General features: G+C 38.3%; 1 protein-coding gene across 15 annotated transcripts in view; it reads left to right on the top strand.

The window, feature by feature from the left end:
* The window catches only part of Ptprd (protein tyrosine phosphatase receptor type D), a 2,233,434-nt gene that overhangs the window by 2,054,896 nt on the left and 162,913 nt on the right, over positions 1-15,625 (top strand). For 11 of the 15 annotated variants that reach the window (XM_015999925.3, XM_076564399.1, XM_076564402.1 and 8 more), the window contains 3 exons: positions 9,282-9,415; positions 12,533-12,677; positions 14,622-14,927. In XM_015999925.3, coding sequence (XP_015855411.1) covers positions 9,282-9,415; positions 12,533-12,677; positions 14,622-14,927 — 585 coding nt within the window. The remainder of the gene's footprint in view (positions 1-9,281; positions 9,416-12,532; positions 12,678-14,621; positions 14,928-15,625) is intronic. The other 4 variants (XM_015999923.3, XM_076564405.1, XM_076564406.1 and 1 more) reach the window with 1 other exon arrangement.

Genomic DNA, 15,625 nt, shown 5'->3' with positions numbered 1-15,625 from the left:
AGCTTCAGTGTTTTAATCTATTTTCAGGAGACAAAGGATTTAACTACCCAAGAAACAAGATTTTTTTCTGAAACCAAATTCAGTCAAAATATGCAAATCCCTGAGACTCATGAATTCTTTATATTCAGAATATTGAATTAAAGAAACCTATCCTTCTATCCCAACTTAGTGAAAATATAAAAGTGGTTTTTAAATAGTGTATATTTTTTTAATTACCAGTGAACATGAGCATAGCTACATGGATGTTGCATGTGAAAGAACGGTTGAGCTAATTTGATCCAATAATTTTGCTTTTGGAAGATCTGATTTAATTTAGTAGCAAAATTTAGAAAATGTACATGAATGTATGAAGGTACATAATGTGGCTTTTACTCTCTCTCTCTCTCTCTCTCTCTCTCTCTCTCTCTCTCTCTCTCTCTCTCTCTCTTTCCCCTCTGTTTCTCTCTGACTAACAATTTTTTACATAAAGATATTTCCTGTACCCATCTACAAACTGTAGCTTGAATTCTTATGGAGATGTATAAAGGCAGAATAGCTAATTCACCAAGGTCAATAGTTTAATACAACCTCCCAAGTAGCACAGTGACTGGATGTGCCCTGTAGACTTCATGAACAAAGGCATTGGACCTTAGTGGCAGCTGTCAAATCCAGGTATATCAGTTCTGATGGCGTTAATGCTGAGCCTTCTCCTATTCCTTAATGATGAACTCATTCCTAGAATCATGGCTACATAAAAGACTGTCACCATCACCCAACTATGATGATATTTTAATTGTACTGAAATGTGATTTTATTTGTATGTTAATAAATAAAGTTGCCTGGGGGTCAGAGCTAATAGCAAGCCATAGCAGAAACTGGGTGGTGGTGGTGCACCACCCAGCTCTTGGGAGGCAGAGCTAGGCGGATCTCTGTGTGTTCAAGGATACAGCCTGCATGGAGACACATGCCTTTAATCTCAATACCAACCATAGAAGACCTGGAGGTCTCTACAGACAGGCAGTGATGAGGAGGTCATGTGGTTGGGTTTATAACCAATGAGAAGGCAGAATAGAAAGTCTATAAAAAAGACAAAGAGACAGAAAGTAGGTCTCTTGCTCAAGAGGACAACAGCAGCAGTGAAGGGTAAGGTTTCTAGCTCTGACCTCTTGGGTCTTCATCTCTGCATTGGCTCTGTGTTTCTTATTTAACAAGATGGTTCATCTACACCAAACATTCCTTTGGAGTGGTTAAATAAAATCTAAGAAAATCATAGATTTTATTATGATTTTTATTTTTATTAGGGCTCCAAAACCATGCTGTTCAAAATAATTTAAGTATGTTTTAATTGCACGGACACAAAAAAGTGCACTTTGACTTCTTCTGTGTCTGACACCTGCTTGTTTCATTTTATTCTCATGAATACCCTAACACCAACATTCCTCATTTTGTTTAAATTGGATTAAAAAAATGATAAGTAAAACAGTCCTGAAGAACAAAATGAGTTTAAGAGAGAAGTCATCATTTTGCATTTTATCTATTATAACTGACATCCTGAAGGATAAAAATTGTAGATTTATGTAGTGTGTTCATAGTGGTGGAGAAAGTCAGAACATGGTACCTATTTCATATACAATCGAAAGAGTAATTCCTTTTGGCTGTGAATATTTGTACAGTGGACTATAATAATCTTTAGACATAAAATATACTTCTGCTAAAATTATTTTTTTCTAGAAATATGGGTCACTCCCTCTCATTTTCCATAACTCTATTTTCTGGTGTAATAGTCACTTGCAATTAGTTTACCTCAAAGACACAGAGAATGGATGGATGTGGGCAAGAAAAACATTTATATTGTGACACACACCCCTTCCATTTCACCTAAAACATCCAGGAAGAAAAGAATACACTCTTTTCTGGAATTGATTATTGCAATAATATATGCTGACTCTGTTTGGTAAAAGGAACACAGAGCTGCTAAAGAAGTCTTATAACTACATCTTTAAGGCATTAAAATCAATGTTGCTTGAAATTCATGCTAACACTGGCATGGTAAACCTTAAATTCAGGTTTGTGTCACTTCTGAGCTTTCTTTAGAAAGAATTTCTGACCTCATTTAGAACAATCTTTGGACAAGTTTGCAGATTCCTTTAAGAGTATTTAAGAGTAGATTGGACTTGAATTCAGTCTGCAGGTGAGGACCACCATGAGCTCCTGATGCCTTCCCTCCCAAATGCTGGGATTAGAGGTGTATATTACATTGCCACCTTATTTTTAGCATTTTATTTTATTTTATTTTCATTTTACATACCAACCACAGTTTCCCCTCCCTCCCCTCTTCCTGCGCCCTACCCCCCCCCATTTTCCCTCCCCACAACCAGAGAGATTAAGGCCTCCCCATGGGGAGTCAACAGAGTCTGGCACATCAAGTTGAGGCAGGCCCAAGTCCTTCCTCCCTGCATCAAGGCTGTTCAGGATATCCTACCATAGAGAATGGGATCCTAAAAGCCAGTTCATGCACCAGGGATAAATCCTGATCCCGCTGCCAGGGAACCCACAGACAGACCAAGCAACACACGACTGTCATCCACATTCATAGGGCATAGTTCAGTTTCCTGCAGGTTCCCTAGCCATCAGTCCAGGGTCCATGAGCTCCCACTAGCTCTTGTCAGCTGTCTTTGTGGGTTTTTCCATCAAGAATCAATGAAACAAAGAGTTGGTTCTTTGAGAAAATCAATAAGATAGACAAACCACTATCAAAACTAACCAAAAGACACAGAGAGTATCAAAATTAACAAAATCAGAAATGAAAAGGGGGACATAACAACAGACACTGAGGAAATCCAGAGAATTATTAGGTCATACTTTGAAAACCTGTACTCCACAAAATTGGAAAATCTAAAAGAAATGGACAATTTTCTGGATAGGTTCCACATACCAAAATTAAATCAAGACCAGATAAAAAATTTAGATAGACCTATAACCCCTAAGGAAATAGAAATAATCATTCAAAGTCTCCAAACCAAAAAAAAAAAAAAAAAAAAAAAAAAACAGGGCCACATGGTTTCAGCATATAATTCTACCAGAATTTCAAGAAGAGTTAATACCAATACTCCTCAAATTTTTCCACACAATAGAAACAGAAGGAATGCTGCAAAATCTTTTCATGAGGCTACAGTTACCCTGATACCCAAACCACACAAAGATGCTTTCAATTTTGTCAGGTTTTACTATCGGATTCTGATTCTCTTGCTTTCATTATCATTTGCCAATATACTAAATACATATGTTTGAAAATATGTGCCTCCTTAAAGTATTAGTTGTCAGCAATAATGGGGCTTTTATCATCTTTGGCAATATTTTATGTTTATAATACAGTGAGATGAAATCGTAGATTAACACTGTAGTATGGGCTCTCCAGTGATAGTCACTAAATTTCACTCAGACACTGATCTCTTCTAGTGCATTGGCATTTCAGATGACATTGAAAGTTTTCTCTCATTTCTTAGTATTTCTTCATTTATTTATGTTGAATATAATAATTGTAGTACTATTCAAGCACTTGATATTCATCAATGGGGTTTTTAATCTTATCTTAGAATTGATAGTTACTATTTTTATTTTTTGTGGACATTAAATTATCAAGTAGAATATAACTAACAAAATATAAGATTCTTAAAGTATATTTTATTTATTTATCTCTTCATCTGTTATTTATTTACCCGTGCACATTGTGTGTGTATATCTATGTGTAAGTGTATGCAATGAATGTGGTGTGTGCATGCCTATGTGTGTGTGTGCAGGTCCAAATACCTATACACACATACAAAGTTCTGTGGGGGGCATCAGTTTTCAAGGTCTTTTACTCTCTGCCTTATTGCCGTGGGGCAAATTCTTGCAATTAGCTTGGAGCTAGGCTGGTAGCCAGCAAGCCCAATGATCATGGTGTTTCTGCCCCCACAGTGTTAAGATTAGAGGCATGCATGGCCATAACCAACTTTTTATATGAGTACTGGGGATTTGAACTCACGTCCTCATCTCTATGCTGCAGCTAATGCTCTTACCTACTTTGCCATTCTTCTTGCCCTTAGTACAGTTTTAAGGAAATATCTGTACTACACTTCAATTTCTTCTTTTCTTGGATTTACTCTCAATTTAGACTGTGATTAGTGCTGGCATATTTCTTTCCTAATGTATAGTGATTACATTTAAAATTCTATATGTGCATTTTATTTTTTTCATGAGTTTTAGTAATGTCAGAATTGTTTACTATCCTTGATGTTTAGTTAATTGGTGCAGGGACTGTTACAACACAGAAAAATCTCCTGAGTAAAATGACATATGATGCTTATAAATAAATCTAGTATATGAAGATAAAAGAATGTCAATAATGAAGTCTAATGTGTAAAGCCTAAGAGGAAAAAAAATACATATATATGAGTAAATGTGTCTATAAATTTGTATATGTAAATATATGTTTTTGTGTGTTACAAAAACAGGAATATAATGTAAAATAGGTCTTCTGGTATAATATTTAGTATATAGTATCAGTTGATAGTGATAAAATTATTCTATTTCTCTGGATAGACTGAAGAAACCAAATATGTTAGTGTTAAGTCCCCTTAAAATATTTCCCTGTATATTTTTATAATGATCATTAAGAGAAGTCTAGTGGTTAGGATTCCTGGTTTTTCACTTAGGTGGCCCGGGTTCGACTCTTGGTGTGGGGATATCATTCTTTACCAGGCAGTGGTGGCACATGCCTTTAATCCCAGCACTTGGGAGGCAGAACCAGGTGGATCTCTGTGAATTCGAGACCAGCCTGGTCTACAGAGCGAGATTCAGGACAGGCACCAAAACTACAAAGAGAAACCCTGTCTTGGAAAAAAGAAATGTTAGAGAGAGAGAGAGAGAGAGAGAGAGAGAGAGAGAGAGAGAGAGAGAGAGAGAGAGAGAGAGAGAGAGAGAGAGAGAGAAAGAGAGAGAGAGAGAAAATGTTTGGGAATTTAAGAATACATTTTTTCATTTCTGAGCAGTTTTTATTTTCCCTATGAAACTTCAGCTCATGTTGGTTGTTTCTAATTTGGTATCCATAAGCTATTTATCAGGATGGTAGAAAGCATGGGTAGTGTATGGCTCTGATGTACACACTGAGTTGAATTTACAGAGGCATTTTGCCTTATGCATTGTTTTTTCTAAATCCTGTTATTTTTAAATCATTGACAACCAACTGAAAGGCTTTTTATATAGAAAATGCATTAGCAGTATCATTTGAATAACTACAGATACTTGGGTCTAGCTAGGCTTCCATTCTACAAGGTAGCAATCTGCTGATCCTTACTGAGACCAGGTATCCCCTCCTCCATTAGGCATGTACCTTCCTGTTGGGCTGAGGCCTCCAAAGAGCATCCTTACTTGTCTAGGTATTCACCTCTTACCTGAGGTGCTTAGGTCTCCACTGCAGGTCTCAAATGTAAGAAATGTGCTTTTTTCCCCTCAAACAACTTCAAAAGGAGTCTGTAAAAGAAAGCGAAGAAAAGCCTCTTGCCTGTCAGCTGACAAGACTTTCCATTAAGCCATCTAGCCAATACCTGCATTGTTCAAACGTTACAAAAGAAATGGAACCTATCCCCTCAGGGGTGTTGATGTTCCCATTCAATTTATTATTTAGCAATAAGAGCTCTTTACAGAACCAAACAGAATTAGATCAGTGGAAGTTGTGTCACTAAACAAGAACGAAATATTGAGACTAAGCGGGAATACAGGAAAGATAAATTAAAAGCAAAAACCAAACAGTGTAAGTAAGCAAAAGTTAATTAGGTTTCTAAGATGGTTTCAGTCAGTGTCAACTTACTAGCCTTAGGCAAGGAGCAAACTCTACCTAGTGACTATCCCTGAGCTGCTTTGGAAGTGTCTCTGTCTTTGGCTTGAGTCACACATTAACACAGACTTTGTTATTTCACAGATTTATGGGAAATAAGCAGAAGAAATAAGCAATACAAATATAGAAGAGTTAGTAACTGTTACGTATTTATGTGTGGATACATCACACCAAAAAGCCATTTCATCTTCTAGATATTGGAACCTTGTCATAATTATCCCACCTGCCCACTGCAACCACTGCAGCATGAGCCAGGCTTTTGACTTTTTACCTGTTAGATCAAAGATTTGCCATTTGCCAGTCACCATATGCTTTTATTGCTTCCTCAGCCCCTTGCCTTGCCTCTTGATCTTTTATGTCCCTCTGTCTTGGTCTTTCAAGCTGAATGATTGTGTGAGGTCACTCACTGGGCAGGTGCTGGGAAGGAATGATAACCTGTTCAGAGAGCAGTTCCCAAAGGCATCAGATTAATGAGGATCTCAAGGTACAGGCACATGCTTTGGGGTAGGGGGATGGGGAGAGAGGAGCAGACAAGAAATGTTAGTGGCCCTGGGCATATGTGCAAACATGAGTGAGCCGTCCTTTCACAGCATGCACAGACACCCAAGCAGAGCACTTGTGCTGATGGTTACGGCTCCTAGAAACAGAACTTAAATCCCTTTAGGAAAAAGGGTTAGGTTTTTTTGTTCGGTTAATCAAGTTGTAGAAAGATGGTTGTAAAGAAAAACAATATATTCTGTATCTCCAAAGACCTCTTTTCCTGTGAAAATTATATCTCAAGCATTATTTGTAAGTTATATCATATATCACCTACGAATCATGTTATTGTGTGTGTGTTTGAGAATGTGTATTCTCAAGTGGCCAGAAAAATACTTTAGAAGCTCCTTTCCCCCTGCTGTGCCCTATCCGTATTCTTATTTTATTTTTGTTGTTGTTAGCTTTTATAAAATATACTTCATTTCTCATGTGAGTATGGGAAAATATAGAAAAATTCAGTCACACTGTATTGCAACATTTCCTAATATCAAGGGTAATGGTTAAATTACTGAACACGTAGCAAGGCATGAGCACCAACAGTCAGAGCAGACAGTGGCCAAAGCAGCCTGCTAGATGTACCAGTGGAGCCTTCTGTACCTCAGCCTTGTGTACCTCAGCCTTGTGTACCTCAGCCTTGTGTACTTCAACCCTGTGTGCCTCAGCCCTGTGTACCTCAGCCCTGTGTACCTCAGCCTTGTGTACCTCAGCCCTGTGTACCTCAGCCCTGTGTACCTCAGCCCTGTGTACCTCAGCCCTGTGTACCTCAGCCTTGTGTACCTCAGCCCTGTGTACCTCAGCCCTGTGTACCTCAGCCCTGTGTACCTCAGCCCTGTGTACCTCAGCCTTATGTACCTCAGCCCTGTCTACCTCAGCCTTGTGTACCTCAGCCTTGTGTACCTCAGCCTTGTCTTGTGTACCTCACTCAGCCTTGTGTACCTCAGTCTTGTGTACCTCAGTCCTGTGTACCTCAGCCTTGTCTTGTGTACCTCACTCAGCCTTGTGTACCTCAGCCTTGTGTGCCTCAGCCCTGTGTACCTCAGCTTTGTCTTGTGTACCTCAGCCTTGTCTTGTGTACCTCAGTCTTGTGTACCTCAGCCCTGTGTACCTCAGCCTTGTATGTCTCAGTCTTGTGCATGGCGGCTTGAGCATAGCTAATGTGTGGTTAGATGCTAATAAGGTAGTTTGGATTATTATTATTTATTGAGTAAAGTATTTTAAGCTGTTAAAGCTTTTATTATTTATTATATCTCATGTGTGACTCTTTCAAATTATCAGTTAGATAGACTGAATGATTGACATGAGGTAACGGTAGTTGACTTTTGTTACCATAATGTGTTGATAAGTATAGCTTAGAAATCTCACTAATTTGTGTGTAGTTTAGGACTAAGCCACTAAGGATGATATTATGCTAGCATTCATTCTAATCATTAGACTTTAATGCTTTAAATAAGTTAATCCAGGAGATACAAGTAGTTATTTATACTTAATAGAGTTTTGTTTTACTTTTTTTCCTATCTATTTTCTAAATGTATGTAACTAGTTAAGATGCAATTTTGAGGTATTATTATTGCCTGGAGACTGTTAAGGAGTCACAGTGGAATTTCATAAACATAATTATGTGTCTTAGCTAGGGTTTTGTTGCTGTGAGGAGACACTATAACCATGGCAACTCCTACAAAGGAAAACATTTTGTTGGGTCTGGCTTACAATTTGGATGTTTAGTCCATTGTCATCCTGGAAGGAAGCATCGTGTGGTATGCAGGCAGATGTGGTGCTGGGGAAGGAGCTTGAGAGTTCTGCATCCAGATGGGTAGGCATCAGGAAGAGACAGAGCCACTTGGCCTGGCTTGAGCTTCTGAGACCTCAAAGCCACCCCAGTGAAACACTTCCTCCAACAAGGCCACACCTATGCCAACAAGGCCACAGTCCTAATCCTTTCTAATAATGCCACTTCTTATGAGCAAATGGGGGTCTTTTTCACCCAAACCACCACAATTGGAAATAATACTGAATGTTATATGAAGTCTTAGAGATTTTTAATTTTTTTTTACTCAGTTGTAAATATTGACAAATTTTATGTAACTAGTACTTCTTATGCTCTTGTACTTGGTATGCTCTTCTCTGAGGAAGACTATTTTTTCTTGCTTGTAGTTCTTTGTGTAGGGTTGGGGCTGCCTGAGCTTTGCCCCTTCCACATTAGCATGTTTATTGGTATCCTTCTTGTTCAGGTTGTGTTTAGGTAGCCATATTAGTGAGACTTCATGGGTGTAACTTCTGACATTTCTAGGAGAGAAAGTCTCATAGCTCACTCCCTATTCCTCTGGTTTTTACAGTCTTTCTGGCCCCTCCTCCACAATGATCCATGAGCTTTAAGTGAAGGAGTTGTGTTGTAGATGAATCAGTTGGGACTGTGTTCCACAACTCTGCATTTTGATCTCTTCTGGGTTTCTGTAATGGTCTGCATCTGTTGCAGAGAGAAATTTTCCTTGATGAGGAAAGAGAACTTCACTTATCTCTCTGTGTATAAGAACAAATATATAGACTGTAGCTAGGGATTATATGTGTATATTAAATGCATCATATCATATTTTACAATGTTATTTGAAATCCATAATTTTGCTGAATTTCCAATTGATTTCTGAGATGTACGTATAACGAGCCTATTAATTCTACTTCATATTGTGTGGATATTAAACTATTCTAGGACTGGGAAAATACTCATCATTCTAGTCTGATCCTCTTGAGTATAAATGAGCTTTGTACAAGGAGGCCGTCTCTGAGGATATAAAGGCTTCTCTCTTTTTTATGTGTAACATGTACTTAACCAGAAGAGTTTCTGAATGCTGCTGGTGATGGTGAGCTCAGTCCTTTGTCTCCCTGTTTCTAGTACCAGGGCAGCCACTAAACTTCAAAGCTGAACCTGAATCAGAAACAAGTATTTTGCTGTCTTGGACACCTCCACGTTCAGATACCATTGCCAGCTACGAACTGGTCTACAGAGATGGTGAGCAAGGAGAAGAGGTAAGACTTAAAAATCTTTTCTTCTTTGTGAAAAAGATTTACTCATGAAAAGAATAATTTGACCAAAAACCCAAATGGGTATTTGGAGATTTTGAGGGTAGGGGCCATAAAAACTATTGTTCCAAGTGAAATGTTTTTAATCCAGGCCCCCCCCCGTGCCCCACCCAAGTTTCATACTATACAAGCATCAGGTTATAGGGGGACAGAAAATCCATAAAGTGGAGGTACACTTTCATTTTTCTTCTGCAATAGCTCATAGTATTTGTTTCGGACATTATGTAAACACATGACTGATTGAGAGCCGTATGCTTCTAAAAGTTATCGAGGAGATGGATTTGTTCAGACTGGTTCAAGGGAAAGATGCCCAAATGTTTACTGTCATGCTAAACAATATTTGATATGAATATGACTATACATACAATTTAATATGTTGTACAAGTAAAATAATGGATTGTTAAAGGTATAGAAATCAAAAGAGAAAGAAAACTCATTATCATGCATACTTACCATTAACAAGCAGAGCGCTAAGATTCTTAAGGAACTCTTAGATTTCCCTCTAACAATTTACAAGTCAGTCCTCCACTGTCTGCTTTGTTCTCATTATCTTTCAATTTTTCCCAGAACAGCTCAGTAAGCTCTGAGTACTTAATGTCTTTTCCAACCTAAATTTCTAAATGTTTCTATGCATTTGTTAGATACATCCCAGCAATACCACACTCTCAGTACCAACTGTTGTATTATTTAAATCTGGAGATAAGGATTTACTTGGGGTACATATCTTGACCACAGTCTATCACGGAGAAAAATCAGGGGTGATACTCCGACAGGAGCATAAAGGCAGGAACTGAAGAATAAGTCATTGAGGAATTCTCCTTACTGGCCTGCTCTCCATGCTTGCTCATCTTGCTTTCTCATGCAGCCCAGGATCCCATGCAAGGGGTGTTATTGCCTACGGTGGGCTGGGTCCTCCTACATTGATGATTAATCTAGAAAATGTCCCAGAGACTTGTCTACAGGCCAGTGTGATGGAGACATTTCTTCAATTGAATTCCCTCTTCCCAGGTGACCCTAGCTTGTTTCAAGTTAAACAAAACAAAACAAAACAAAAACTAACTAGCACAGATAACAAAGTCAATAAGTATTGAAAAGTAATCATGTCTATTCATATTACAACTTAAAAACCTAAGCTGTTGTTCCCGAGGAATATACAGTAAGTCAATCTTATATAATTTTATGTCCTCATCAACACAAAATAAAAGTTCATTCATTCTTTTACTCTTCCATTCATATGGTGAGTTGAGGTATATGACAGTCCTTTGGGATTAGTGAGGGCACTAGCTCTCCATGTACTACTATGCTTTACAGTTGTTTAGGTGCTAGAATTCTATTTCCTTTTTGGGGAATCTGAAGTTTCTAAGTGCCCTTATATTTAAAATCCAGAGCACTATAGAAATGTTTTCTACACATTTATATTTTAATTACCTTGTCTGAATTCATTTGTATGAACAGCTAGCACTAGTTGGTTAAGTGAGAAAGAGGAGGGTTTATATGAGCGAGAATTGTTGAAGCCAAGGTTGGATAAAGTACAGGGACAAATAACCAAATGAATGGAAGCACATGAACTATGAAACAAAGGCTGAGGGGCCCCCAACTGGATCAGGCCCCCTGAACGAGTGAGAGAGTCATTTGGCTTGATCTGTTTGGGAGGCAGCTGTGCATTGGTGCCGGGTCCTGGGCTCGTTGCATGAGTTGGCTCTTTGAATCCTGGGACTTATGCAGGGACGCTTGGCTCTGTCTGGGAGGGGGGGACTGGACCTGCCTGGACTGAGTCTATCAGGTCGATCCCGGTCCTTGGGGGAGACCTTGATCTAGAGGAGGTGGGAATGGGGGGTGGGCTGGGGGGAGGGGGAGGAGGGTGAGAGGGGGAGAACAGGGGAATCTGTGGCTATTATGTGGAACTGAATGGTGTTGTAAAATAAAAAAAAAAGAAAAAGAAAAAAAAGAAAAAAGCCTTAAGATTGTTATTCAATAATATATTTTTTTTATATTTTAATATTTACTCTGGCCTGATGCTCTACCTAAAATTGGGTACCTATGGACAGATATACTTTTGCTAAAATACAAAGGTAGATTTGAACCCCAGCTATGATAAATAAGAATCTTAGTTTGAAAGTCCCCTATAATATTAATGGGTATAGAGAAGTTTATATTTTTTCTTGCTGTAGGCCGTATAACCACAAAAAAGTTTTCAATTTGTTTTGAAGAAACCAACAGTAATAGTCTTATTTCTTAGAAGTTTTTAGAAATGTCACAAGTAATTTTACTACTACCAGCAATTTCAGATCTCTTTCCAGTTTTTAGTTTTGTTTGTATGTTTGCTTGTTTATTCTAAAAATAGGTTGGCCTCAAACTTAATAAGTAACTGAAAATGACCTTGAACTCCTGATCTTCCTGCCTCTGCATCCCCAGTGGTGGGACTACAAGAATGGATGGATCACCACATCTGTTTCTGCTTTTGTTTTTACTTTTTTTTTTATGGTAGGAAATCCAAACAGGGCCTTCTGCATATTATATATACTGTCCTCCACTAACTGAGCTATGTCCCCAGTCCCTCACTTCTCCTTTATAGCAACCTCTTGTGAAATATTCCTAGTTTTAGTCATGTGATATTTGCCCCCATATGGATTATAGACAGTCTGGAGGAAAACCTGGGTATGTGAATTAATGTAATTTTGCGTGTCCACCATCCTCCATGATCAAGATTGGCTGATGTCTTTGACTTTTGTGGTCACAGTACCTCAAATATCTTCAGGGTGGAGTGCATCTGGCCCTCACTCTCCATGACTCTTATTTTGTGAGGCCGGATTATTGTCAGCATTGGAAAGACCAACACTGGCATCCCTATTGCAGCCACCTTTTATAGAAATATACTTTTTAAACTATAGTATCTTTGTGATATAATTCCCAATGTACTCCTGGATATCATTGATTCTTTTTGCTACATTTTGATGGCATTACAGTTAAGCTAGAAGTCTAATGTTACATCATGTAAACATTGATCAAGCCATATTTGTACTGGCTCCCAGGAAAATGACCAACTCTTCTTGTCACTTGCAGCAGCGAATCACCATTGAGCCAGGCACATCTTACAGGCTGCAAGGGCTGAAACCAAACAGCCTATACTACTTCCGTCTGTCTGCACGCTCTCCTCAAGGCCTGGGTGCTTCTACAGCTGAAATATCAGCTAGAACCATGCAATCAAGTAGGTGTCTCTCTTTGCTTCCCTCTTGCCCATTTCTCACTAGGAGAAAAAAGACGATTTTTTTCTTTTAACCAACAAACAAATCTGCTAATGTGCTGAGTCCTCAACCATTATCTCTGTGGCAGTATACACCCTGCTTTGGAGACACGACACACATAGGTCTTAAGCTGCTTTTAAACATGACCAAGATAATAAACCCTGCTTTCCTAAGTAGAAACTTTCAGAGAAGCTAGTGGACCTCCATAATTGGGAAATGAGTGCAATAGTTAGATCTGCCCTCATCTAGTAAATGATATGGCTGTATGGGGAAAAATCTGGTTTAAAACACTGCAGAGAAATCAGGCAAGAGCACATCAGAGTACAGAGTGGCAAAAGACAAAACAATTTCCTTTAAATACAAGTGATTATCATGTATTTGTTCCTCATCAGGAGGAAAGCTCAATGCATATAACTGGTTTCCTACTCTGTGAGTGTCCATGTAGACATTGGGAATATTCACAGGAAATCTCTATTTAGATAAATCTGAGAATAATGGAATAATCACCGGCACATCTGCTCCCTGAATGGCGTTTTGTTCCTTTAACTTCACTGTCTCTTTGAGCCTCCATGCTGCAGCACAGCTGAGTTTGTTAGAAGGGAGCTTCACCGTGCCCAGAACACATTGTTTTCCATAAATATTATCTAAAAGACTGTTTTTGATGGAAAGTGTGATGGCTCATAATACCATCATTTGCTCTTTAATAAGTATTGACAATTAGACATCCTTTCAATTCATCTTGAATAGTTTTGCAGCTATTGTCTGGGATTTTTGTGTGTAGTATTTTGTTTGTATTTCCTGACGTAGCGATGTATTGGGGTAATTTGATGGGAAATATGCTTAGAAGATGGCCAGCTTATTTTAGAATGGACCGTAAAAGTGTGTGCTTTTACTGTTATGTAAATCTAGATTACATGGATTATTGTATACAAAAAGGAAACTACCAAGTATAAATCGTGTAACTTCTAAATGATTCTTTTGGGGGGTTAACTAGGTATTTTTAGTTGCTGTATTGCTGATCTTTTGTACGGGATAGCTGATTATTACCAATTTTACCAAAATTTGCTGGTGGGATCTAATTCTTTACTAGCAATGGTGTCTCAAGAAGAGTTATAATAAAAAAGCTGAAAGCTGACATAGGGTAAGTACAGTCAGAATCAACCAGCCTGACATTGCCCTCGGTAGGTAAATCTTGGCCTGTGCATTCTCATCCTTTAATGATTCTGCATGCTCATTTTATTTGGGCTACAATCAATATTAGATTAACACTTTTCATTCAAACTGGTCAGGCTGACTTAGAGTTTTTAGACAGGTGGACCCTTTTCTGTTTGTTGAGTTTTTCTTTTTTCTTTTTTCTTAACTGAATGCAGTAGGAGGGCACCTTTCAGTTATTGTCCCTTTGTGTACTCCAGGATCCCTCCACAAATGAGTGCTGAGTACGAATCGTCCTTATTCTAGAATGTGGAGAGGAACAATACGTAGAATGGCAGAAGGAAATGGCATTTCTAGAACCTCATGTTTATAAAAATGGAATGAGTTGTTGAGATTTGGGGGGTGCTGGATAGTCAGGAGAGTGAGGATGGGAGATTCCACGGAGTTGGTTTAGAAGAATTTAAATAGCAGGTAGGTAATTTGGTTTGAGGCCCTGTTATCACCAGGTCTCATCGTCACTCATTTCCCCCATTCATTATTTAACAGTTATTTTCATCATTGATTCATTTTTTTGTTTACTCATGTTACTAAGCCAAGGTACATAAATTTATGTTAAAAAATTTTAAGTTTATTTTTGTTTTTCTGCCCTTATGGTTCGTTTATTTATTTTTGCCTTTTCTTTTGTTTTATCATTTTTTTTCCAACCACTCCTGTCCTTTCACTCAAATCCTCCTTTAACTCACTACCAAAATAAGAGCCATCAGCTCCTCCTCAAGATATTAGTTGCACCAGCCCAAGCTCCACTAGTATTTTGGTAAGTTGGCAACCTCCACCAGTGGAAAAGCAGAATGGCATTATCACTGAATACTCCCTCAAGTATGCTGCAGTCGATGGGGAAGACTACAAGCCTCATGAGGTTTTGGGAATTCCTCCGGATACTACCAAATACCTTTTGGAACAGCTGGAAAAATGGACTGAATACCGGATCACTGTGACAGCCCACACAGATGTCGGCCCTGGCCCTGAGAGCTTGTCCGTGTTGATTCGAACCGATGAAGATGGTATGTTGCCTCCGCTCCGTCAGTTCGCACCTTCTGACACAGTCTGGGTCTGCTTTTGATAGGCTAACAGATATCTTCTTTTTCTTTTTTTTTTTTTTCTGCTCATCATTTTTGATCCAACATTTCTATTATGTAACTGTTTTTGCCAAAGACCTGCCTTTCCTACATCCTGGGCTTTTTTCTTTTTTCTCTTTTCAATCTCAGTGCAACAATTTTCTGCCTTTTAAAGGGACACTTTTCTTCTATGGTCCTATGATCCAGATTTTCTCTGTACCTCCATCTCGCGTCTCCTATATTTTTCTTGGCATTTTTATTGAATTCTCTTTCATTGCGGAATTAACTTTCAAAGCTGCCACGTTCTTACTGTCTTTTGTCTTATGATTTTTGGCATCTCTTGTATGGAACGGCCTTTTGATATGAGAGAAAAAAAGAGAAGAATCCATATAGTCAAGAATCTTTTTATTCTGCTATTAAAAATGAAACATTTAAAAAACACACAACTATCAACAATCTGTTTTTGTTATTATTTCAATGCAATACTTCTTTGTGCTTTAATGCTTTGGACCTCAAAGCATCTTCCTTGGCTTTTGTACATTTTTTTTTTTACATGTTTTTCTATTTCTCTGATACTCTTTTTTTTTCTTCCATTTTGGTTTTTGCATCGGTCATGTTTTTTGATCTTTTCTTAAAATGTAGAG

The sequence above is a fragment of the Peromyscus maniculatus genome, chromosome 2, assembly GCF_049852395.1.
Source record: "Peromyscus maniculatus bairdii isolate BWxNUB_F1_BW_parent chromosome 2, HU_Pman_BW_mat_3.1, whole genome shotgun sequence".
Taxonomy (NCBI): domain Eukaryota; kingdom Metazoa; phylum Chordata; class Mammalia; order Rodentia; family Cricetidae; genus Peromyscus; species Peromyscus maniculatus.
Note: the sequence above shows the minus strand (reverse complement) of the source record. Positions and strands in the feature narration are given on the sequence as shown.